This window comes from Choloepus didactylus, chromosome 24 (genome assembly GCF_015220235.1).
Source record: "Choloepus didactylus isolate mChoDid1 chromosome 24, mChoDid1.pri, whole genome shotgun sequence".
In the NCBI taxonomy this organism is placed as follows: Eukaryota; Metazoa; Chordata; class Mammalia; order Pilosa; family Megalonychidae; genus Choloepus; species Choloepus didactylus.
In genome coordinates, this window is record NC_051330.1 from 15131050 (window position 1) to 15158358 (window position 27309).

The 27309-nt window shown below is 39.1% G+C and overlaps 1 protein-coding gene across 4 annotated transcripts in view; it reads left to right on the forward strand.

Annotated features, from left to right (window-relative positions):
* PRKN (parkin RBR E3 ubiquitin protein ligase) overlaps nucleotides 1–27309 on the forward strand; it is a 1621201-nt gene that overhangs the window by 834919 nt on the left and 758973 nt on the right. For all 4 annotated transcript variants that reach the window (XM_037817596.1, XM_037817593.1, XM_037817594.1 and 1 more), the window contains exon 6: nucleotides 2952–3067. In XM_037817596.1, the coding sequence (XP_037673524.1) occupies nucleotides 2952–3067 (116 nt within the window). The remainder of the gene's footprint in view (nucleotides 1–2951; nucleotides 3068–27309) is intronic.

Sequence of the window (27309 nt, forward strand, 5' to 3'; positions counted from 1 at the left end):
AATTTTATCTGGTGTTAGAATAGTCTATGATGTCTTCACTGAATGTCAACCAGTAGCTTTCTGCAAGCTAAGAAAAAATATAAATACTATCTCTTTAGTTCTATATGAAATATCTTCTCAGTAGTGCAGCCAACTTAGCTATTTTTGAGGAATTGCTTGGTTATGAATGAGGATTTTTTTTCATGTCTGCAAAATGCAGTCACAGGTAGCTCAACACATTTCGTGAGAGTCAGTAATGTCCTCCAACCTTTTTATTTTGGTGATCAGGAATTGTTTAAAATCTTTCCTCAATACACTTAAACTGGCCTTTGAAGGGTTTATGGCATTTCAAAAGGCTGAGTGAAAAGGATGATGTTCTATGTTAAAACAAAACAAAATAAAACAAAAATGAACAAACAAACAGCACGATTCCCATCCACTGTGGGGAAGGAGCAGGGCCCATGGGCATTTCTCCATAAACATATGTGGGCCTTGGCTCTGGTCACACACACCGCACAGCCCCATCCTTTGCAGCAAGACTGTGTATAAACCCTCATCCGTGGGGTTGGTGCTGGGAGGTGGGTCTGCTAATATTCCCCTTGTCCAGGTGGGATAGACTCAGGAGGTCAATGAGGCCTAGATTACTGTTGCTAACCAGCAGTTATACCATCTGGGATTGGTAAGTGGCTGGTAGTTAAGAAAAGCATAGGTTCTCTTTTTTTTTAATTACAGAAAAAATCATGTAATAAATATAAAATTCTCATATATCCCCTGTTGTTGACACTTTGCATTTGCGTGGGACCTTTGTTACAAATGATGAAAGAATGTTGAACTAATACTGTTAAGTATAGTCCATAGCTTACATTGGGTGCATTTTCCCCATATACTACCCTGTTATTAGCACCTTGTAATAGTGCTGTGCATCTGTTATAACTCATGAAAGAACATTCTTCCTATACTTGTCTGTTAACCTGGGTTCTTAACACCCAACTTTGGGACACTTCTCTGCAAGAAGACACACTCCACATTTTTGGGAAGAGGCAGAGTTTACCAGGGCTGTGGCATTTATTTCAGGTGCAGTAAGCAATTTCTGCCTTGGCTGTAGTATTTTGAGAGAAAATAATAATAATAATAGAGTTTATTGTTATGTTGGTGTAACTTTATGGTTCTCAAAGGTGTGGCCTCCAGACCTGCTGTAAGAACTTCACCTGGTGACTCGTTAGAAATCCACATCCTGGGCACCATCTCAGCATTGCTGAATTAGAAACCACTCTGGGGCTGGGGCCAGAAATCTCTTGTTTAACAACCCCCTACCCCACACAACCCCACAGTGGTTCTGATACTCATGTTTGAGACCCACTGATATATCTCACTGTGTGTCAGTGTCAGAGGAGAATGGGGTTAGGTCAGTTACAAATACCAAAGGAACAAATTAAGGGTGGTGATGTCAAATATATAAGTGGACATCAGTAACATTAGTTAAATAAATATATTGATGTTGACATAAGAAAATTTAATGTCTATCCTACCCCAGGAACTATTGGAATACAAATATAAATAAGGCGTTTGCACAAATATCTCATGGTCTAGTACAAGGGTGGACAGACTGTTGCCAGCAGATCCAGCTGGACTTGCCACCTGTTTTTGTAAATAAAGTTTTATTGGAACACAGCCACACCCATTAATTTGCATATAGCTTATTGCTACTTTCAGGCTACAGAGGCAGAGTTGAGGAGTTGCCACAGATATCATATGGCCTATAAAACCAAAAGTATTTAATACCTGGCCCTTTACATAAAAGGTGTGCCAATGCCAGGTCAAGTGTTTATAGGGAAAATACTCTGCATTCCAAGAGGTTATAGAGAAATAGAGTGAGGGCTGAGTGTGTGCAGTGTGCAGGGGAACTTCTACCATCCAGTGATATGTTTGTAAAGGATTTTTGCAGTAGCAGAAAATTTAGCTTCACTTGTGGTCTTATTGTGGAAGATACAGAGACTCCTGACAAAAAGCAGAGCAATTATTGGCCATACACCTTGGTGAATGGACGAGAAGAAAGAGTGTGTGAACAAATATGGATGTAATAGAAGGAAGACATTAAGACTAAGTGAAAATACAATTTTGGTTGAGAAGGGGGAAACATAATTAATCAAAAGAATGTGACCTACATGAAAAGCTAAAGTTAAAGGTGACTTGTAAGATGGGGATTGGAAAAAGACTCCCAGCTGCATGGCAGGAGGAGGAGGAGATGGCGTGCAGCTGAGTAATGACATAGAGATAAACCATCCGAAATTTGTTTCACCAGGGAAGCATCTCCAGGGAATGCTGGGGTCTTTAGGCAAGGCAGAAAAGGGAGCAAGGCTGTCGGTGAGGCTGGGGAGAGCCATAAGCTCCCTGTCTTCAACAGGTTCAAACACACATGCACGCTTATTGACAGTAGGTTTGCAAGGTTCCTTACTTGGCACTACATTCTTGTTGCTAAATGACTTGAGTATATCATGAAACCATAGAAAAGCCCTGGGATTTTCCTTAAGGAGCTTGGGTCACTCCTTGGCTTCACCTCTGACTGTTTGACTTCGGGCAAATTATTTCATGGCTCAGCATCTCCCTTTCCTCATTTGTGAGAGACTATTTTAGGTTTCCTCCTGCCTCCACACTCTGTTATTCTACTAGACTGTCTTATTACAGAGGAATGTTGCTAAACTAAAGGTAGAGTGTTCCCCAGCCCCTTTCTTAAAGATGAAAAGAAGGAATGAGTGAGCACAGACACAGGACCCTTCTGAAAAAGAGATTCGTTTTTCAATCACAAGGATATCGGCCTCGCTCGAAAGATTTGGTGCTGATTCATTCCTAACTCACACCTAATGACTGATTTCTTTACTTGCCGGAAGTGATTGTTTACTGTGGAAATGTTTAGAGAAAAATGTTCAGCTGTAATTTCACACATGTGATCTTTTTCTCCTTCTTTCTTTCAGGAATTTTTCTTTAAATGCAGAGCGCATCCAACCTCTGACAGGGAGACATCAGTAGCTTTGAACCTGATCACAACAAATAGTCGAGGCATCAGTTGCATAACATGTACAGACATCAGGTAAGGATCTGAAAAAATTGTCACTCAACCTCTTACTTTTCCAACACTCTTCTCCCTCTGGAACCTTCCCCAGCAATTTCTCCTACCTAAAAATGTCTGGTTTATTTTGATGATGTCCCCATTTGGATCTCTTTTAATGTGATAAAACAGTTTAAAATGTCAAATGCTTTGTTTAGTTAATAGTCAGAGAGGGTCCTAGGATAAGTGAGAAGTCATATCTAACAGTGCAAAATTGGTTGATTTTAAAATGCAAGCTCATGTTTTGATATCACTGAGTTCTAAAATAAAATGAAAATGATGTCAAAATTAAAGATGGAATGAAAATTTACAGACCACAACATTTTAGTTTAGAAATGCCTTTTCATATCAATTCAGTTCTTTCAAATTCTTGTCTGTATTGATAGTGGGGTATCATATATGTTTGTATCCACCAAGTGAAATCATCTAGCTTGTTTTGGGTCTGGTTATTTACAATTCCAGTGAACAGAATGAAAGATGGAAAATGTGGAGACGGTTTGTTAAAAAAAAAAAAAGGGAAAATGACTAGATTTGAATTACAGTTTAGAAGGAAAAGACAAAGTACAAGAAACTCTAAGTCTGTTTAATCTTCAGAGTAGAAGGTTGGGAGTAGAATTCCATATTCTACAATATTCAAATGAACAGACTGAAAGAAATTAGCCTTATTGCTTATTCTCTGAGGTTGGCTAAGAGCTTGAATTTTAACAGAGGAGTCTTTGCTTTTATACCAGAAAGAAATTTTTGATGAAGTGCCAAAATGAATTAATAAATAAAGTCAAAGAATCTTTCTTCTAGAGTTTTAAGGAAAGACAGCTCCATACCCTGTTCATTTTGTGTTATATGTCCTTGGCCTTTGGGATAATAGTTGATGGCCTTTGAAAGTTACTGTATGTGATTTCGTGATGAGCAGATATCCTAGATGTGATACTTACAATTCTTTAAAATATTTAAGTAAAAGTTTTGATTAATGGAAACCTAAAACCTTAATAATGTCTTTTGAACAGAGCTGGTTCCCAGAATGGAATAAAAATTAGACATTTGCCTTTTTGCTGAATGTCTAGTCACTACAGTAACAGCGATACTGCTGATAAATGCAGCATTTCCACCTCCCCTGGCAGGGTGAATGATTGTGTACAGCCAATGCTTTCAACATGCAAGAGGAACAGCTACGATGATACTTTTGGATTTTCAGAAAAGGAATTAGAAATTGCTGAAAAATGAGGGCTCACCTGCTTTGCAGACTGTATGATATTGAAATCACTTCTCTGTTTTCCAAAAGAATTCAAACATATTTCTATAAGTCAGAATGCAGCTCCCCCAGCCAGAGTTTTAAAACTGTCCAGTAAAGTTGATAAAGATGACACGAAAAAGCGGTGATCATATTATCTTGCTGTGAGCATTGCCTTCCATATTTCCTGCTGCTAAGTTGTCACCTTTATATTAATTACTCACGTCTTTCTAAGAAAAGGAGCCTCCCAGAAACACAGAGAGATAATTGTTGGAAAAATAATTTTATCTGTTACAATAACATTTTTTCATATTATTGTTTTGGGGAGATTTTAAAAATAGAAGCTACTATATTCTATTAGATTTAAATGTGTGTATATAACCAATGACTTGATCGATTATGGTCCCTTCTTGTATAAGGCAGAAGAAGGAACACCCTATATGTAGGATAGAGTAAAGGAATCTTCTTTCTTTGGTGAATTTGTATGTAGAGATGCCACGAGAGCTTGCACGTGACCCTTCAGAACTGTACTTTGTACTTCGGAGATCGTTGTTAGTTTGTTCCCTACCCCCACATACGATTTATTTTTTTTATTTAGAAGTAATTCATGCACCATAAATTATTTTTTTAAATGTTGGAAATTATCTTTACCCTCACTGTTAGTAATATATTGGTTTAATTCTTTCTACTATCTTGATTATGTCTGAATATTTGAATATATGTATGGTGTGAATATGTGTGATATTTGTCAAATGGGATCATATTGTGTGTATTTGTGTATAGATATATATGTGTGTTTTATATATATATATACACACACACATAGTTCTGTATCTGGCTTTATCTATTTAATATGGCATCATGATTGATTTATCCTGTAATGAAACAGTCCGTGAAAACAAAAATGATTAATACATGCTTAAGATTCTATCCCATGGGAATGCTCTGCTTTATTTAACCATTTCCTTATTGTTGAAAATTTAGATTATTTTTAATTTTGTTTTAAATTTGCTTTAAATTTGTTAAATAGGTCTGAAATGCATATCTGTATACAGAAATCTATATGCTTTAAATCTAAGAATAGAGTCATAGAAGTGGGAATGCAAAGACAATGGTACTGGAAATTTTTAAGGTTCTTGATATATATTGCCAAATGTCTTCCTAGAAACATTACAACATTTTAGATTGTGATTGCCCATGTTTGGAAGTGCTTCCTCCTCTGCATTTTTTCTAGCATTGAATATAATTATATTTTTACTCTTTGTCCATTTGATAAAAGAAATTTATATAATTTTCTTAAATATTTTAAAATTATTATTAGCAAGTTAGAATATTTCTCATTTGTATGTTTGGTTGTGAGAGAGCAATGTAAAACTTTTTCTGTATAGAAGCTTTAGTACAGAATTGGCCTTGGCAATTATTTTTTCATTCACTATTCATAATATCAGTCATTTCTTTATTAATGTATAGATAATTGCCTTTTGAATTTGTGCTTAATTAATTCCTTTGCTTTTGATTTTGACATATTATCTCTTCCTCAAGTTAAGTCAAAAGCCATTATTAATTAGGTGCTTGAAAGTGAAATTCTTTGGCATCTATGTTTTACTATTATTTTGTTGATTTCTGTATGTGTATTTAATCAAATATCATTAGTCAAATTAGACATAAGTAACCCCATAATAGATTAATAGATTAATAACAGATTAAAATCTGAGGATAGTGCTAATTTATCTATAAATATCTTCCCTGTGTACCCCTTATCATATTAATCCAAATTAAAAATGTTATTTACTTTTGTGATTTACAAAGATATACTCTTGTACTACTAGAGATAGCTTTTCTGTCTCCCTTTTTAATAATAATACTTAGAATGTTCGTAGCATCTTAAATCCAAGGAGCCCAATGCCACTAAGCTAACTTTTTGACCTCAGGAGAATAGCATAATCTCTTTGGCCTTCAGTTTCCTTATAAAATCCTGGAATTGAAGTAGGTATCCACAAGGCTCTGACTGGTTCTAAAGAACAGGAAAAGTGAGGGTTAGTCCTTGTTCACAGTTTATAAATAGATCATACAGGTAGAGAAAGTACTTGCTTTTGCTCCTGTCTCCTGTCTGATGCAGAAATAAAAGATGAGGTTCTCAGTAATACTCTTCAGATCACATACTGTGGTTATAATATGTAGAGAAAAAATGTTAGGCATGCTATTCATTGTCAGTTTTTAGATCTAAAATTTAATTCAGGTGTATGACTTGTGTCCATGAGTTTACATTCACTACCAAATATTTCCGTATCTCTCTTAAAGAAGTAGGTGAAATATTTTCAGAGCCAGAACATGCTGAGACTTTATATGAACCCAAGACCTAAAGTTTCACTATCTACTCTCCTTATCCACAGTAGCGAGTTGACCTTCACATATTCAAGGTAATTAGTTGGTAATCTTAGGTTTATGAATGAAAACATAATGAGTTGAACAAATAGCAAAAATGTGAATCAAGACTGAAGGGCAGTCCTTGAAAGCAGATTTTCTGTATCATTAAGTATTCCCCATAGAAATTACATTAGAAAGTGTTCCGTTTACTAAGGCTGCCAAAATGCAAAATACTAGAAATGGATTGGATTTTATAAATGGGATTTATTAGGTTACAGATTCAAAGTTCTAAGGCCATAGAAGTGTCCAAACTAAGTTATCAACAAGAGGATACCTTCACTGAAGAAAGGCCAATGGTCCCTGGAACACATCTCTGTCAGCTGGGAAGGCACATGGCTGGCATCTGCTGGTCCTTTGCTCCTGGGTTCTGGTTTCAAAATGGCTTTCTCCAAAAGGTCTCTGGGCTTCTCTCTCTTCTCTTAGCCTCTCTCTCTTTCTCCCAAGGTATTTCTCTCTAAGCATCTGGGGTGTCCTCTCTTAGCTTCTCCAGGGCAAACTCTGGGCTTCGTCTCTTAGTTTAGCATCTCCAAATGTCTTTCTTTCTGCATCTCCAAACATATTCCTTTCTGCTTCTCCAAGCATCTTTCTGCATGCATCTCCAAGTACTTGGGTCTGGGTCGACTCTGAGCTCCCTCTCTCTCTCTCCCTGGGCTCTCTCTCTCTCTTTTTTTTATTCAATTTTATTAAGATATATTCACATACCATAAAATCATCCAAAGTGTACAGCTGTTCACAGTACCATCATATAGTTGTGCATTCATCACCCCAATCAATTTTTGAACATTTTCCTTGTACCAGAAAAATTGAAAATAAAAACTAAAAAAAAAAGTAAAAAAGAACACCCAAATCATCCCCCACCTCCTACCCTATTTTTCATTTAGTTTTTGTCCCCATTTTTCTACTCATCCATCCATACACTAGATAAAGGGAGTGTGATCCACAAGGCTTTCACAATCACACTGTCACCCCTTGTAAGCTACATTGCTATATAATCATCTTCAAGCATCAAGGCTACTGGGTTGCAGTTTGATAGTTTCAGGTATTTACTTCTAGCTATTCCAATGCATTAAAACCTAAAAAGGGTTATCTATATAGTGCATAACAATGCCCACCAGAGTGACCTCTTGGGTCCCTTTTGGAATCTCTCAGCCACTGAAACTTCATTTCGTTTCATTTCGCATCCCACTTTTGGTCAAGATGTTCTCAATCCCATGATTCCAGATCCAGATTCATCCCCAGGAGTCATATCCCTTGTTGCCAGGGAGATTTACACCCTTGGGTGTCAGATCCCATGTAAGAGGGAGGGCAGTGAGTTCACTCGCCTAGTTGGCTTAGCTAGAGAGAGAGAGGGCCGCATCTGAGCAACAACGAGGTACTCAGGGGGAGACTCTTAGGCACAATTATAAGCAGGTTTAGCCTCTCTTTTGCAGTAATGAGCTTCATAAGGGCAAGTCCTGTGTCCCTGAGCTCTCTTAAGGACTCCAATAAACTTAATCAAGACCCACCTTGAATGGGCAGGGTCACATCTCCATGGAAATAATCTAATGGAAAGGTCTCACCCACAGTCGGGTGGGTCACATGTCTATGGAAACAATCTAATCAAAAGATCCCACCCACAATAAGTCTGCACCCACAAGGTTGGATTAAAAGAACATGTCTGCGGAGGCGGGGCAAGATGGCAGACTGGTGAGCTGTATGTTTTAGTTACTCCTCCAGGAAAGTAGGTAAAAAGCCAGGAACTGCGTGGACTGGACACCACAGAGCAATCTGTCTTTGGGCATACTTCATACAACACTCATGAAAACGTGGAACTGCTGAGATCAGCGAAATCTGTAAGTTTTTGCGGCCAGGGGACCCGCGCCCCTCCCTGCCAGGCTCAGTCCCGGGGGAGGAGGGGCTGTCAGCTCCAGGAAGGAGAAGGGAGAATTGCAGTGGCTGCTCTCATCGGAAACTCATTCTACTGATTCAAACTCCAACCATAGATAGACTGAGGCCAGACACCAGAGACTCTGAGAGCAGCCAGCCCAGCAGAGAGGAGACGGGCATAGAAGGAAAACAACACGAGAAGCTCCAAAGTAAAAGCAGAGGATTTTTGGAGTTCTGGTGAACACAGAAAGGGGAAGGGCGGAGATCAGGCCTTGAGGCGCATATGCAAATCCCAAAGCAAGGCTGATCTCTCTGCCCAGGGCACCTTTCCTTAATGGCCCTGGTTGCTTTGTCTATTAGCATTTCAATAACCCATTAGATCTCTGAGGAGGGCCGTTTTTTTTTTTTTTTTTTTTTTTTAAATCCTTTTTGCTTTTTCTAAAACAATTACTCTAAGAAGCTCAATACAGAAAGCTTCAAAGAATTGAAATTTGGGCACGTCAAGTCAAGAGCAGAAATAAGAGAGCTCTGAGACAAAAGGCAATAATCCAGTGGCTGAGAAAATTCACTAAACAACACAACTTCCCAAGAAAAGGGGGGTGTCCGCTCACAGCCACCATCCTGGTGGACAGGAAACACTCCTGCCCATCGCCAGCCCCATAGCCCAGAGCTGCCCCAGACAACCCAGTGTGACGGAAGTGCTTCAAATAACAGGCACACACCACAAAACTGGGCGTGGACATTAGCCTTCCCTGCAACCTCAGCTGAATGTCCCAGAGCTGGGAAGGGGGAGCAGTGTGAATTAACAGAGCCCCATTCAGCCATCATTTGAGCAGACTGGGAGCCTCCCAACACAGCCCAGCAGCCCAGAACTGCCCTGGGGGGACGGCACTCACCTGTGACATAGCACAGTCATCCCTCAACAGAGGACCCGGGGTGCACAGCCTGGAAGAGGGGCCCACTTGCAAGTCTCAGGAGCCATACGCCAATACCAAAGACTTGTGGGTCAGTGGCAGAGACAAACTGTGGCAGGACTGAACTGAAGGATTAGACTATTGCAGTAGCTTTAAAACTCTAGGATCATCAGGGAGATTTGATTGTTAGGGCCACCCCCCCTCCCCGACTGCCCAGAAACACGCCCCACATACAGGGCAGGCAACACCAACTACACACGCAAGCTTGGGACACCAATTGGGCCCCACAAGACTCACTCCCCCACTCACCAAAAAGGCTAAGCAGGGGAGATCTGGCTTGTGGAGAACAGGTGGCTCGTGGACGCCACCTGCTGGTTAGTTAGAGAAAGTGTACTCCACGAAGCTGTAGATCTGATAAATTAGAGATAAGGACTTCAACTGGTCTACAAACCCTAAAAGAACCCTATCAAGGACAGCAAATGCCACGAGGCCAAAAACAACAGAAAATTATAAAGCATATGAAAAAACCAGACGATATGGATAACCCAAGCCCAAGCACCCAAATCAAAAGACCAGAAGAGACACACCTAGAGCAGCTACTCAAAGAACTAAAGATGAACAATGAGACCCTAGTACGGGATATGAAGGAAATCAAGAAGACCCTAGAAGAGCATAAAGAAGACATTGCAAGACTAAATAAAAAAATGGATGATCTTATGGAAATTAAAGAAACTGTTGACCAAATTAAAAAGATTCTGGACACTCATAGTACAAGACTAGAGGAAGTTGAACAACGAATCAGTGACCTGGAAGATGACAGAATGGAAAATGAAAGCATAAAAGAAAGAATGGGGAAAAAAATTGAAAAACTCGAAATGGACCTCAGGGATATGATAGATAATATGAAACGTCCGAATATAAGACTCATTGGTGTCCCAGAAGGGGAAGAAAAGGGTAAAGGTCTAGGAAGAGTATTCAAAGAAATTGTTGGGGAAAACTTCCCAAATCTTCTAAACAACATAAATACACAAATCATAAATGCTCAGCGAACTCCAAATAGAATAAATCCAAAAAAACCCACTCCGAGACATATACTGATCACACTGTCAAACATAGAAGAGAAGGAGCAAGTTCTGAAAGCAGCAAGAGAAAAGCAATTCACCACATACAAAGGAAACAGCATAAGACTAAGTAGTGACTACTCAGCAGCCACCATGGAGGCGAGAAGGCAATGGCACGATATATTTAAAATTCTGAGAGAGAGGAATTTCCAGCCAAGAATACTTTATCCAGCAAAGCTCTCCTTCAAATTTGAGGGAGAGCTTAAATTTTTCACAGACAAAGAAATGCTGAGAGAATTTGCTAACAAGAGACCTGCCCTACTGGAGATACTAAAGGGAGCCCTACAGACAGAGAAACAAAGACAGGACAGAGAGACTTGGAGAAAGGTTCAGTACTAAAGAGATTCGGTATGGGTACAATAAAGGATATTAATAGAGAGAGGGAAAAATATGGCAAACATAATCCAAAGGATAAGATGGCCGATTCAAGAAATGCCTTCACGGTTTTAACGTTGAATGTAAATGGATTAAACTCCCCAATTAAAAGATATAGATTCGCAGAATGGATCAAAAAAAATGAACCATCAATATGTTGCATACAAGAGACTCATCTTAGACACAGGGACACAAAGAAACTGAAAGTGAAAGGATGGAAAAAAATATTTCATGCAAGCTACAGCCAAAAGAAAGCAGGTGTAGCAATATTAATCTCAGATAAAATAGACTTCAAATGCAGGGATGTTTTGAGAGACAAAGAAGGCCACTACATACTAATAAAAGGGGCAATTCAGCAAGAAGAAATAACAATCGTAAATGTCTATGCACCCAATCAAGGTGCCACAAAATACATGAGAGAAACATTGGCAAAACTAAAGGAAGCAATTGATGTTTCCACAATAATTGTGGGAGACTTCAACACATCACTCTCTCCTATAGATAGATCAACCAGACAGAAGACCAATAAGGAAATTGAAAACCTAAACAATCTGATAAATGAATTAGATTTAACAGACATCTACAGGACATTACATCCCAAATCACCAGGATACACATACTTTTCTAGTGCTCACGGAACTTTCTCCAGAATAGATCATATGCTGGGACATAAAACAAGCCTCAATAAATTTAAAAAGATTGAAATTATTCAAAGCACATTCTCTGACCACAATGGAATACAATTAGAAGTCAATAACCATCAGAGACTTAGAAAATTCACAAATACCTGGAGGTTAAACAACACACTCCTAAACAATCAGTGGGTTAAAGAAGAAATAGCAAGAGAAATTGCTAAATATATAGAGACGAATGAAAATGAGAACACAACATACCAAAACCTATGGGATGCAGCAAAAGCAGTGCTAAGGGGGAAATTTATAGCACTAAACGCATATATTAAAAAGGAAGAAAGAGCCAAAATCAAAGAACTAATGGATCAACTGAAGAAGCTAGAAAATGAACAGCAAACCAATCCTAAACCAAGTAGAAGAAAAGAAATAACAAGGATTAAAGCAGAAATAAATGACATAGAGAACAAAAAAACAATAGAAAGGATAAATATCACCAAAAGTTGGTTCTTTGAGAAGATCAACAAGATTGACAAGCCCCTAGCTAGACTGACAAAATCAAAAAGAGAGAAGACCCATATAAACAAAATAATGAATGAAAAAGGTGACATAACTGCAGATCCTGAAGAAATTAAAAAAATTATAAGAGGATATTATGAACAACTGTATGGCAACAAACTGGATAATGTAGAAGAAATGGACAATTTCCTGGAAACATATGAACAACCTAGACTGACCAGAGAAGAAATAGAAGACCTCAACCAACCCATCACAAGCAAAGAGATCCAATCAGTCATCAAAAATCTTCCCACAAATAAATGCCCAGGGCCAGATGGCTTCACAGGGGAATTCTACCAAACTTTCCAGAAAGAACTGACACCAATCTTACTCAAACTCTTTCAAAACATTGAAAAAAATGGAACACTACCTAACTCATTTTATGAAGCTAACATCAATCTAATACCAAAACCAGGCAAAGATGCTACAAAAAAGGAAAACTACCGGCCAATCTCCCTAATGAATATAGATGCAAAAATCCTCAACAAAATACTTGCAAATCGAATCCAAAGACACATTAAAAAAATCATACACCATGACCAAGTGGGGTTCATTCCAGGCATGCAAGGATGGTTCAACATCAGAAAAACAATCAATGTATTACAACACATTAAAAACTCGAAAGGGAAAAATCAATTGATCATCTCAATAGATGCTGAAAAAGCATTTGACAAAATCCAACATCCGTTTTTGATAAAAACACTTCAAAAGGTAGGAATTGAAGGAAACTTCCTCAACATGATAAAGAGCATATATGAAAAACCCACAGCCAGCATAGTACTCAATGGTGAGAGACTGAAAGCCTTCCCTCTAAGATCAGGAACAAGACAAGGATGCCCGCTGTCACCACTGTTATTCAACATTGTGCTGGAAGTGCTAGCCAGGGCAATCCGGCAAGACAAAGAAATAAAAGGCATCCAAATTGGAAAAGAAGAAGTAAAACTGTCATTGTTTGCAGATGATATGATCTTATATCTAGAAAACCCTGAGAAATCAACGATACACCTACTAGAGCTAATAAACAAATTTAGCAAAGTAGCGGGATACAAGATTAATGCACATAAGTCAGTAATGTTTCTATATGCTAGAAATGAACAAACTGAAGAGACACTCAAGAAAAAGATACCATTTTCTATAGCAACTAAAAAAATCAAGTACCTAGGAATCAACTTAACCAAAGATGTAAAAGACCTATACAAAGAAAACTACATAACTCTACTAAAAGAAATAGAAGGGGACCTTAAAAGATGGAAAAATATTCCATGTTCATGGATAGGAAGGCTAAATGTCATTAAGATGTCAATTCTACCCAAACTCATCTACAGATTCAATGCAATCCCAATCAAAATTCCAACAACCTACTTTGCAGACTTGGAAAAGCTAGTTATCAAATTTATTTGGAAAGGGAAGATGCCTCGAATTGCTAAAGACACTCTAAAAAAGAAAAACGAAGTGGGAGGACTTACACTCCCTGACTTTGAAGCTTATTATAAAGCCACAGTTGCCAAGACAGCATGGTACTGGCACAAAGATAGACATATAGATCAATGGAATCGAATTGAGAATTCAGAGATAGACCCTCAGATCTATGGCCGACTGATCTTTGATAAGGCCCCCAAAGTCACCGAACTGAGCCATAATGGTCTTTTCAACAAATGGGGCTGGGAGAGTTGGATATCCATATCCAAAAGAATGAAAGAGGACCCCTACCTCACCCCCTACACAAAAATTAACTCAAAATGGACCAAAGATCTCAATATAAAAGAAAGTACCATAAAACTCCTAGAAGATAATGTAGGAAAACATCTTCAAGACCTTGTATTAGGAGGCCACTTCCTAGACTTTACACCCAAAGCACAAGCAACAAAAGAGAAAATAGATAAATGGGAACTCCTCAAGCTTAGAAGTTTCTGCACCTCAAAGGAATTTCTCAAAAAGGTAAAGAGGCAGCCAACTCAATGGGAAAAAAATTTTTGGAAACCATGTATCTGACAAAAGACTGATATCTTGCATATACAAAGAAATCCTACAACTCAATGACAATAGTACAGACAGCCCAATTATAAAATGGGCAAAAGATATGAAAAGACAGTTCTCTGAAGAGGAAATACAAATGACCAAGAAACACATGAAAAAATGTTCAGCTTCACTAGCTATTAGAGAGATGCAAATTAAGACCACAATGAGATACCATCTAACACCGGTTAGAATGGCTGCCATTAAACAAACAGGAAACTACAAATGCTGGAGGGGATGTGGAGAAATTGGAACTCTTATTCATTGTTGGTGGGACTGTATAATGGTTCAGCCACTCTGGAAGTCAGTCTGGCAGTTCCTTAGAAAACTAGATATAGAGCTACCATTCGATCCAGCGATTGCACTCCTCGGTATATACCCGGAAGATCGGAAAGCAGTGACACGAACAGATATCTGCACGCCAATGTTCATAGCAGCATTATTCACAATTGCCAAGAGATGGAAACAACCCAAATGTCCTTCAACAGATGAGTGGATAAATAAAATGTGGTATATACACACGATGGAATACTACGCGGCAGTAAGAAGGAACGATCTGGTGAAACATATGACAACATGGATGAACCTTGAAGACATAATGCTGAGCGAAATAAGCCAGGCACAAAAAGAGAAATATTATATGCTACCACTAATGTGAACTTTGAAAAATGTAAAACAAATGGTTTATCATGTAGAATGTAGGGGAACTAGCAGTAGAGAGCAATTAAGGAAGGGGGAACAATAATCCAGGAAGAACAGATAAGCTATTTAACGTTCTGGGGATGCCCAGAAATGACTATGGTCTGTTAATTTCTGATGGTTGTAGTAGGAACAAGTTCACTGAAATGTTGCTATATTATGTAACTTTCTTGGGGTAAAGTAGGAACATGTTGGAAGTTAAGCAGTTATCTTAGGTTAGTTGTCTTTTTCTTACTCCCTTGCTATGGTCTCTTTGAAATGCTCTTTTATTGTATGTTTGTTTTCTTTTTAACTTTTCTTTTCATACAGGTGATTTGAAAAAAGAAGGGAAAGTTAAAAAAAAAAAAAAAAAAAAAAAAAAAGAAAAAAAGACAAAAAAGGGGAAAAAAAAAAAAAAAAAAGATTTATTGCCCCCTTGAGGAGCCTGTGGAGAATGCAGGGGTATTCGCCTACCCCACCACCATGGTTGCTAACATGACCACAGACATAGGGGACTGGTGGTTTGATGGGTTGAGCCCTCTACCATAAGTTTTACCCTTGGGAAGACGGTTGCTGCAAAGGAGAGGCTAGGCCTCCCTGTATTTGTGCCTAAGAGTCTCCTCCTGAATGCCTCTTTGTTGCTCAGATGTGGCCCTCTCTCTCTGGCTAAGCCAACTTGAAAGGTGAAATCACTGCCCTCCCCCCTACGTGGGATCAGACACCCAGGGAAGTGAATCTCCCTGGCAACGTGGAATATGACTCCCAGGGAGGAATGTAGACCTGGCACCGTGGGACGGAGAACATCTTCTTGACCAAAAGGGGGATGTGAAAGGAAATGAAATAAGCTTCAGTGGCAGAGAGATTCCAAAAGGAGCCGAGAGGTCACTCTGGTGGGCACTCTTATGCACACTTTAGACAACCCTTTTTAGGTTCTAAAGAATTGGGGTAGCTGGTGGTGGATACCTGAAACTATCAAACTACAACCCAGAACCCATGAATCTCGAAGACAGTTGTATAAAAATGTAGCTTATGAGGGGTGACAATGGGATTGGGAAAGCCATAAGGACCAAACACCACTTTGTCTAGTTTATGGATGGATGTGTAGAAAGGTAGGGGAAGGAAACAAACAGACAAAGGTACCCAGTGTTCTTTTTTACTTCAATTGCTCTTTTTCACTCTAATTATTATTCTTGTTATTTTTGTGTGTGTGCTAATGAAGGTGTCAGGGATTGATTTAGGTGATGAATGTACAACTATGTAATGGTACTGTAAACAATCGAAAGTACAATTTGTTTTGTATGACTGCGTGGTATGTGAATATATCTCAATAAAATGATGATTTAAAAAAAAAAAAAAAAAAAAAAAAAAAAAAAAAAAAAAAAAAGAACATGTCTTTTGTGGGGGACAGAATAGACTCAAACCAGCCCAGAAAGGATCGAAACACTTCTGGATACCTCAATTTGACTCAGAAATAACAATATCAGGACATATACAAAGGTCACATGCAAAGCCAAAGTGATACTTGAATCCTTTCCCCAACCAGAGTGTGACATCAGGAGCCATCCAGGGCAAAACAGTGTTTCCGCTCCTTGAATCTCACACTTGGGGGTCACTTGGGAATTGATGATCTTATCCGGTCACCAGATTCTGAAGAGTGAAGCCCGAGATTCCAGATACGCTCAATTACAGTTTAACCAAAAGCTTTAACTTGCCCTTTTCCAGAAAGTTAGTTACTTTATTTCTGTAATGGAAAAATTTTTGTAAATTTTTTGTGTTGCAAGACCAGAATTCCTGTTTTTGTATACAGTTATCTATTTTTCCTCTATTAGGCCCCAATAGTATGCACATGCCAAGGCAAGGTAGCATCACGCCAGGGGGAAAAGAGCCTTCATAAAAGTGTGGGGAGGGTTTTGGAGTGTCAGTTTTACATAGTAGTATAGAAAGCAGTAAATCAGATAAGTTAACTGATTAGGAATGCTAAATTTACATTCTAACAAACAGAACAAAAAAATTATAACTTTTTACGATCAAAGAGGAAACTTGAAAGTATGTCTTCTAGCCTGAAGCAGGCTCCTCCACACTGTGCCCAGACAGCACGGGCGTGAGCTCTCTCCTCTTATTCCATCAGCTATTCTCTCATGAAGAAGTTGGGGAGAACTGCTATAAACCCTCCAGAAGAGAATTTATCCCATGTGTAAAGCTTGCCTTAAAAGGAGACTATATGCCTTCTTTGCTAACCAAATATAGTGTTTGATGACCTGTAATTTATCTCCTAAATTTATTTTAAATCATTTGTACCTCCAATGCATAAATGAAGAAATTGAGATGAAAACATTAAAAAAAAAAAAAAAAGGCATCTGGTGATAACATAAGTAAGTGGCTGCACTGACATAGCAAACCAAGGTCTGCGTCATTTGCACTGTTTTGTTTTGTTTTGTTTTCTGGTCACCCCATACTCCCTTTCCTGGTCCCAGTTTTTCTCTGTACATAAAGGCCAGGCTCTTGGGTGAGGTTGGATGATTTGGATGTGAAAGAGAAAATGTTGGCAGGAAAATGACATACAGAGTAGCCTGGACTTGCCACTTGTGCCCTGTCCTTAAAAACTAGTATGAGAGTTACTCCTCCAGGGAAGTAGGTAGAAAGCCAGGAACTGCGTGGACTGGACACCACAGAGCAATTTTACTTTGGGCATACTTCATACAACACTCATGAAAATGTGGAACTGCTGAGATCAGTGAAATCTGTGAGTTTTTGCGGCCAGGGGACCCACACCCCTCCCTGCCAGGCTCAGTACCCTGGGAGGAGGGGCTGTCAGCTCCGGGAAGGAGAAGGGAGAACTGCAGTGGTGGCTCTTATCGGAAACTCATTCTACTGATCCAAACTCCAATCATAGATAGACTGAGACCAGACAATGGAGAATCTGGTAGCAGCCAGCCCAGCAGAGAGGAGATAGGCATAGCAAAAAACATCAAGAAAAATCCAAAAATAAAAGCAGAGGGTTTTTGGAGTTCTGGTGAACATAGAAAAGGGAAGGGCAAAGCTCAGGCCCTGAGGCTCATATGCAAATCCCGAAGAAAAACTGATCTCTCTGCCCTGTGGACCTTTCCTTAATGGCCCTAATTGCTTTCTCTCTTAGCATTTCAATAACCCATTAGATCTGTGAGGAGGGCCCTTTTTTTTTTTAATCTTTTTTTCTTTTTCTAAAACAATTACTCTAAGAAGCCCAATACAGAAAGCCTCAAAGACTTGCCATTTGGGTAGATCAAGACAAGAGCAGAACTAAGAGAGCTCTGAGACAAAAGGCAATAATCCAGTAGCTGAGAAAATTCACTAAACACCACAACTTCCCAGGAAAAGGGGGGTGTCCTCTCACAGCCACCATCCTGGTGGACAGGGAACACTCCTGCCCATCACCGGACCCATAGCCCAGAGCTGCCCCAGACAACCCAGTGCGACAGAAGTGCCTCCAATAACACACACACACCACAAAATTGGGCGTGGACATTTGCTTTCCCTGCACCCTCAGCTGGTTGTCCCAGAGTTGGGAAGATGAAGCAGTGTGAATTAACAAGCCCCATTCAGCCATCATTTCAGTAGACTGGGAGCCTCCCTACACAGCCCTGCAGCCCAGAACCACCCTGGGGAGATGGCACTCACCTGTGACATAGCACAGTCATCCCTCAACAGAGGACCTGGTGGTGCACGGCCTGAAATAGGGACCCACTCGCAAGTCTCAGGGGCCAAACACCAATACCAAGGACTTGTGGGTCAGCAGCAGAGACAAACTGTGGTAGGACTGAATGGAAGGATTAGACTATTGCAGCAGCTTTAAAACTCCAGGAGCACCAGGGAGATTTGATTGTTAGAGCCGCCCCCCCAGTCCGTGACTGCCCAGACATGCCCCATATACAGGGCGGGCAACACCAACTACACACGCAAGCTTGATACACCAATTGGACCCCACAAGACTCACTCCCCCACTCACCACAAAGACAAAGTGGGGGAGAACAGGCTTGAGGGGAACAGGTGGCTCGTGGACGCCACCTGCTGGTTAGTTAAAGTGTACTCCACGAAGCTGTATATCTGACTAATTAGAGATAAGGATTTCAATTGGTCTACAAATCCTAAAAGAACCCTATCAAGTTAAGCAAATGCCAAGAGTCCAAAAGCAACAGAAAATTTTAAAGCATATGAAAAAATCAGACGATATGGATAACCCAAGCCCAAGCACCCAAATCAAAAGATCAGAGGAGACACAGTACCTAGAGCAACTAATCAAAGAACTAAAGATGAATGACGAGACCATGGCACAGGATATAAAGGCCATCAGGAAGACCTTAGAAGAGCATAAAGAAGACACTGCAAGACTAAATAAAAAAATAGGTGATCTTATGGAAATTAAAGAAACTGTTGATCAAATTAAAAACAGTCTGGATACTCATAGTACAAGACCAGAGGAAGTTGAACAACGAATCAGTGACCTGGGAGATGACAGAATGGAAAATGAAAGCACAAAAGAAAGAATGGGGAAAAAAATTGAAAAAATTGAAATGGACCTCAGGGATATGATAGATGATATAAAATGTCCAAATATAAGACTTATTGGTGTTCCAGAAGGGGAAGAGAAAGGTAAAGATCTATGAAGAGTATTCAAAGAAATTGTTGGGGAAAACTTCCCAAATCTCCTAAACAACATAAATACACAAATCATAAATGCCCAGCGAACTCCAAATAGAATAAATCCAAATAAACCCATTCCGAGTCATATTCTGATCACACTGTCAAATACGAAAGAGAAAGAGCAAGTTCTGAAAGCAGCAAGAGAAAAGCAATTCACCACATATAAAGGAAACAACATAAGACTAAGTAGTGACTACTCAGCAGCCACCTTGGAGGTGAGAAGGCAGTGGCATGACATATTTAAAATGCTGAGTGAGAAGAATTTCCAACCAAGAATACATTATCCAGCAAAGCTCTCCTTCAAATTTGAGGGAGAACTTTAATTTTTCACAGACAAACAAATGCTGAGAGAATTTGCTAACAAGAGACCTGCCCTACTGAAGATACCAAAGGGAGCCCTACGGACAGAGAAACAAAGAAAGGAGAGAGAGACATGGAGAAAGGTTCAGTACTAAAGAGATTCAGTATGGGTACATTGAAGGATATTAATAGAGAGAGGGAAAAAATATATATGACAAACATAATCCAAAGGAGAAGATGACTGATTCAAGAAATACCTTCATGGTTATAACGTTGAATGTAAATGGATTAAACTCCCCAATTAAAAGATATAGATTCACAGAACAGATGAAAAAAATGAACCATCAATATGTTGCATACAAGAGACTCATCTTAGGCACAGGGACACAAAGAAATTGAAAGTGAAAGGATGGAAAAATATATTTCATGCAAGCTACAGCCGAAAGAAAGCAGGTGTAGCAATATTAATCTCAGATAAAATAGACTTCAAATGCAGGGATGTTTTGAGAGACAAAGAAGGCCACTACATACTAATAAAAGGGGCAATTCAGCAAGAAGAAATAACAATCGTAAATGTCTATGCACCCAATCAAGGTGCCACAAAATACATGAGAGAAACATTGGCAAAACTAAAGGAAGCAATTGATGTTTCCACAATAATTGTGGGAGACTTCAACACATCACTCTCTCCTATAGATAGATCAACCAGACAGAAGACCAATAAGGAAATTGAAAACCTAAACAATCTGATAAATGAATTAGATTTAACAGACATCTACAGGACATTACATCCCAAATCACCAGGATACACATACTTTTCTAGTGCTCACGGAACTTTCTCCAGAATAGATCATATGCTGGGACATAAAACAAGCCTCAATAAATTTAAAAAGATTGAAATTATTCAAAGCACATTCTCTGACCACAATGGAATACAATTAGAAGTCAATAACCATCAGAGACTTAGAAAATTCACAAATACCTGGAGGTTAAACAACACACTCCTAAACAATCAGTGGGTTAAAGAAGAAATAGCAAGAGAAATTGCTAAATATATAGAGACGAATGAAAATGAGAACACAACATACCAAAACCTATGGGATGCAGCAAAAGCAGTGCTAAGGGGGAAATTTATAGCACTAAACGCATATATTAAAAAGGAAGAAAGAGCCAAATCAAAGAACTAATGGATCAACTGAAGAAGCTAGAAAATGAACAGCAAACCAATCCTAAACCAAGTAGAAGAAAAGAAATAACAAGGATTAAAGCAGAAATAAATGACATAGAGAACAAAAAAACAATAGAAAGGATAAATATCACCAAAAGTTGGTTCTTTGAGAAGATCAACAAGATTGACAAGCCCCTAGCTAGACTGACAAAATCAAAAAGAGAGAAGACCCATATAAACAAAATAATGAATGAAAAAGGTGACATAACTGCAGATCCTGAAGAAATTAAAAAAATTATAAGAGGATATTATGAACAACTGTATGGCAACAAACTGGATAATGTAGAAGAAATGGACAATTTCCTGGAAACATATGAACAACCTAGACTGACCAGAGAAGAAATAGAAGACCTCAACCAACCCATCACAAGCAAAGAGATCCAATCAGTCATCAAAAATCTTCCCACAAATAAATGCCCAGGGCCAGATGGCTTCACAGGGGAATTCTACCAAACTTTCCAGAAAGAACTGACACCAATCTTACTCAAACTCTTTCAAAACATTGAAAAAAATGGAACACTACCTAACTCATTTTATGAAGCTAACATCAATCTAATACCAAAACCAGGCAAAGATGCTACAAAAAAGGAAAACTACCGGCCAATCTCCCTAATGAATATAGATGCAAAAATCCTCAACAAAATACTTGCAAATCGAATCCAAAGACACATTAAAAAAATCATACACCATGACCAAGTGGGGTTCATTCCAGGCATGCAAGGATGGTTCAACATCAGAAAAACAATCAATGTATTACAACACATTAAAAACTCGAAAGGGAAAAATCAATTGATCATCTCAATAGATGCTGAAAAAGCATTTGACAAAATCCAACATCCGTTTTTGATAAAAACACTTCAAAAGGTAGGAATTGAAGGAAACTTCCTCAACATGATAAAGAGCATATATGAAAAACCCACAGCCAGCATAGTACTCAATGGTGAGAGACTGAAAGCCTTCCCTCTAAGATCAGGAACAAGACAAGGATGCCCGCTGTCACCACTGTTATTCAACATTGTGCTGGAAGTGCTAGCCAGGGCAATCCGGCAAGACAAAGAAATAAAAGGCATCCAAATTGGAAAAGAAGAAGTAAAACTGTCATTGTTTGCAGATGATATGATCTTATATCTAGAAAACCCTGAGAAATCAACGATACACCTACTAGAGCTAATAAACAAATTTAGCAAAGTAGCGGGATACAAGATTAATGCACATAAGTCAGTAATGTTTCTATATGCTAGAAATGAACAAACTGAAGAGACACTCAAGAAAAAGATACCATTTTCAATAGCAACTAAAAAAATCAAGTACCTAGGAATCAACTTAACCAAAGATGTAAAAGACCTATACAAAGAAAACTACATAACTCTACTAAAAGAAATAGAAGGGGACCTTAAAAGATGGAAAAATATTCCATGTTCATGGATAGGAAGGCTAAATGTCATTAAGATGTCAATTCTACCCAAACTCATCTACAGATTCAATGCAATCCCAATCAAAATTCCAACAACCTACTTTGCAGACTTGGAAAAGCTAGTTATCAAATTTATTTGGAAAGGGAAGATGCCTCGAATTGCTAAAGACACTCTAAAAAAGAAAAACGAAGTGGGAGGACTTACACTCCCTGACTTTGAAGCTTATTATAAAGCCACAGTTGCCAAGACAGCATGGTACTGGCACAAAGATAGACATATAGATCAATGGAATCGAATTGAGAATTCAGAGATAGACCCTCAGATCTATGGCCGACTGATCTTTGATAAGGCCCCCAAAGTCACCGAACTGAGCCATAATGGTCTTTTCAACAAATGGGGCTGGGAGAGTTGGATATCCATATCCAAAAGAATGAAAGAGGACCCCTACCTCACCCCTACACAAAAATTAACTCAAAATGGACCAAAGATCTCAATATAAAAGAAAGTACCATAAAACTCCTAGAAGATAATGTAGGAAAACATCTTCAAGACCTTGTATTAGGAGGCCACTTCCTAGACTTTACACCCAAAGCACAAGCAACAAAAGAGAAAATAGATAAATGGGAACTCCTCAAGCTTAGAAGTTTCTGCACCTCAAAGGAATTTCTCAAAAAGGTAAAGAGGCAGCCAACTCAATGGGAAAAAATTTTTGGAAACCATGTATCTGACAAAAGACTGATATCTTGCATATACAAAGAAATCCTACAACTCAATGACAATAGTACAGACAGCCCAATTATAAAATGGGCAAAAGATATGAAAAGACAGTTCTCTGAAGAGGAAATACAAATGACCAAGAAACACATGAAAAAATGTTCAGCTTCACTAGCTATTAGAGAGATGCAAATTAAGACCACAATGAGATACCATCTAACACCGGTTAGAATGGCTGCCATTAAACAAACAGGAAACTACAAATGCTGGAGGGGATGTGGAGAAATTGGAACTCTTATTCATTGTTGGTGGGACTGTATAATGGTTCAGCCACTCTGGAAGTCAGTCTGGCAGTTCCTTAGAAAACTAGATATAGAGCTACCATTCGATCCAGCGATTGCACTCCTCGGTATATACCCGGAAGATCGGAAAGCAGTGACACGAACAGATATCTGCACGCCAATGTTCATAGCAGCATTATTCACAATTGCCAAGAGATGGAAACAACCCAAATGTCCTTCAACAGATGAGTGGATAAATAAAATGTGGTATATACACACGATGGAATACTACGCGGCAGTAAGAAGGAACGATCTGGTGAAACATATGACAACATGGATGAACCTTGAAGACATAATGCTGAGCGAAATAAGCCAGGCACAAAAAGAGAAATATTATATGCTACCACTAATGTGAAACTTTGAAAAATGTAAAACAAATGGTTTATCATGTAGAATGTAGGGGAACTAGCAGTAGAGAGCAATTAAGGAAGGGGGAACAATAATCCAGGAAGAACAGATAAGCTATTTAACGTTCTGGGGATGCCCAGAAATGACTATGGTCTGTTAATTTCTGATGGTTGTAGTAGGAACAAGTTCACTGAAATGTTGCTATATTATGTAACTTTCTTGGGGTAAAGTAGGAACATGTTGGAAGTTAAGCAGTTATCTTAGGTTAGTTGTCTTTTTCTTACTCCCTTGCTATGGTCTCTTTGAAATGCTCTTTTATTGTATGTTTGTTTTCTTTTTAACTTTTCTTTTCATACAGGTGATTTGAAAAAAGAAGGGAAAGTTAAAAAAAAAAAAAAAAAAAAAAAAAGAAAAAAGACAAACAAGGGGAAAAAAAAAAAAAAAAAAGATGTAGTGCCCCCTTGAGGAGCCTGTGGAGAATGCAGGGGTACTCGCCTACCCCACCTCCATGGTTGCTAACATGACCACAGACATAGGGGACTGGTGGTTTGATGGGTTGAGCCCTCTACCATAAGTTTTACCCTTGGGAAGACGGTTGCTGCAAAGGAGAGGCTAGGCCTCCCTGTATTTGTGCCTAAGAGTCTCCTCCTGAATGCCTCTTTGTTGCTCAGATGTGGCCCTCTCTCTCTGGCTAAGCCAACTTGAAAGGTGAAATCACTGCCCTCCCCCCTACGTGGGATCAGACACCCAGGGAAGTGAATCTCCCTGGCAACGTGGAATATGACTCCCAGGGAGGAATGTAGACCTGGCACCGTGGGACGGAGAACATCTTCTTGACCAAAAGGGGGATGTGAAAGGAAATGAAATAAGCTTCAGTGGCAGAGAGATTCCAAAAGGAGCCGAGAGGTCACTCTGGTGGGCACTCTTATGCACACTTTAGACAACCCTTTTTAGGTTCTAAAGAATTGGGGTAGCTGGTGGTGGATACCTGAAACTATCAAACTACAACCCAGAACCCATGAATCTCGAAGACAGTTGTATAAAAATGTAGCTTATGAGGGGTGACAATGGGATTGGGAAAGCCATAAGGACCAAACACCACTTTGTCTAGTTTATGGATGGATGTGTAGAAAGGTAGGGGAAGGAAACAAACAGACAAAGGTACCCAGTGTTCTTTTTTACTTCAATTGCTCTTTTTCACTCTAATTATTATTCTTGTTATTTTTGTGTGTGTGCTAATGAAGGTGTCAGGGATTGATTTAGGTGATGAATGTACAACTATGTAATGGTACTGTAAACAATCGAAAGTACAATTTGTTTTGTATGACTGCGTGGTATGTGAATATATCTCAATAAAATGATGATTTAAAAAAAAAAAAAAAAAAAAAAAAAAAAAAAAAAAAAAAGAACATGTCTTTTGTGGGGGACAGAATAGACTCAAACCAGCCCAGAAAGGATCGAAACACTTCTGGATACCTCAATTTGACTCAGAAATAACAATATCAGGACATATACAAAGGTCACATGCAAAGCCAAAGTGATACTTGAATCCTTTCCCCAACCAGAGTGTGACATCAGGAGCCATCCAGGGCAAAACAGTGTTTCCGCTCCTTGAATCTCACACTTGGGGGTCACTTGGGAATTGATGATCTTATCCGGTCACCAGATTCTGAAGAGTGAAGCCCGAGATTCCAGATACGCTCAATTACAGTTTAACCAAAAGCTTTAACTTGCCCTTTTCCAGAAAGTTAGTTACTTTATTTCTGTAATGGAAAAATTTTTGTAAATTTTTTGTGTTGCAAGACCAGAATTCCTGTTTTTGTATACAGTTATCTATTTTTCCTCTATTAGGCCCCAATAGTATGCACATGCCAAGGCAAGGTAGCATCACGCCAGGGGGAAAAGAGCCTTCATAAAAGTGTGGGGAGGGTTTTGGAGTGTCAGTTTTACATAGTAGTATAGAAAGCAGTAAATCAGATAAGTTAACTGATTAGGAATGCTAAATTTACATTCTAACAAACAGAACAAAAAAATTATAACTTTTTACGATCAAAGAGGAAACTTGAAAGTATGTCTTCTAGCCTGAAGCAGGCTCCTCCACACTGTGCCCAGACAGCACGGGCGTGAGCTCTCTCCTCTTATTCCATCAGCTATTCTCTCATGAAGAAGTTGGGGAGAACTGCTATAAACCCTCCAGAAGAGAATTTATCCCATGTGTAAAGCTTGCCTTAAAAGGAGACTATATGCCTTCTTTGCTAACCAAATATAGTGTTTGATGACCTGTAATTTATCTCCTAAATTTATTTTAAATCATTTGTACCTCCAATGCATAAATGAAGAAATTGAGATGAAAACATTAAAAAAAAAAAAAAAAGGCATCTGGTGATAACATAAGTAAGTGGCTGCACTGACATAGCAAACCAAGGTCTGCGTCATTTGCACTGTTTTGTTTTGTTTTGTTTTCTGGTCACCCCATACTCCCTTTCCTGGTCCCAGTTTTTCTCTGTACATAAAGGCCAGGCTCTTGGGTGAGGTTGGATGATTTGGATGTGAAAGAGAAAATGTTGGCAGGAAAATGACATACAGAGTAGCCTGGACTTGCCACTTGTGCCCTGTCCTTAAAAACTAGTATGAGAGTTACTCCTCCAGGGAAGTAGGTAGAAAGCCAGGAACTGCGTGGACTGGACACCACAGAGCAATTTTACTTTGGGCATACTTCATACAACACTCATGAAAATGTGGAACTGCTGAGATCAGTGAAATCTGTGAGTTTTTGCGGCCAGGGGACCCACACCCCTCCCTGCCAGGCTCAGTACCCTGGGAGGAGGGGCTGTCAGCTCCGGGAAGGAGAAGGGAGAACTGCAGTGGTGGCTCTTATCGGAAACTCATTCTACTGATCCAAACTCCAATCATAGATAGACTGAGACCAGACAATGGAGAATCTGGTAGCAGCCAGCCCAGCAGAGAGGAGATAGGCATAGCAAAAACATCAAGAAAAATCCAAAAATAAAAGCAGAGGGTTTTTGGAGTTCTGGTGAACATAGAAAAGGGAAGGGCAAAGCTCAGGCCCTGAGGCTCATATGCAAATCCCGAAGAAAAACTGATCTCTCTGCCCTGTGGACCTTTCCTTAATGGCCCTAATTGCTTTCTCTCTTAGCATTTCAATAACCCATTAGATCTGTGAGGAGGGCCCTTTTTTTTTTTAATCTTTTTTTCTTTTTCTAAAACAATTACTCTAAGAAGCCCAATACAGAAAGCCTCAAAGACTTGCCATTTGGGTAGATCAAGACAAGAGCAGAACTAAGAGAGCTCTGAGACAAAAGGCAATAATCCAGTAGCTGAGAAAATTCACTAAACACCACAACTTCCCAGGAAAAGGGGGGTGT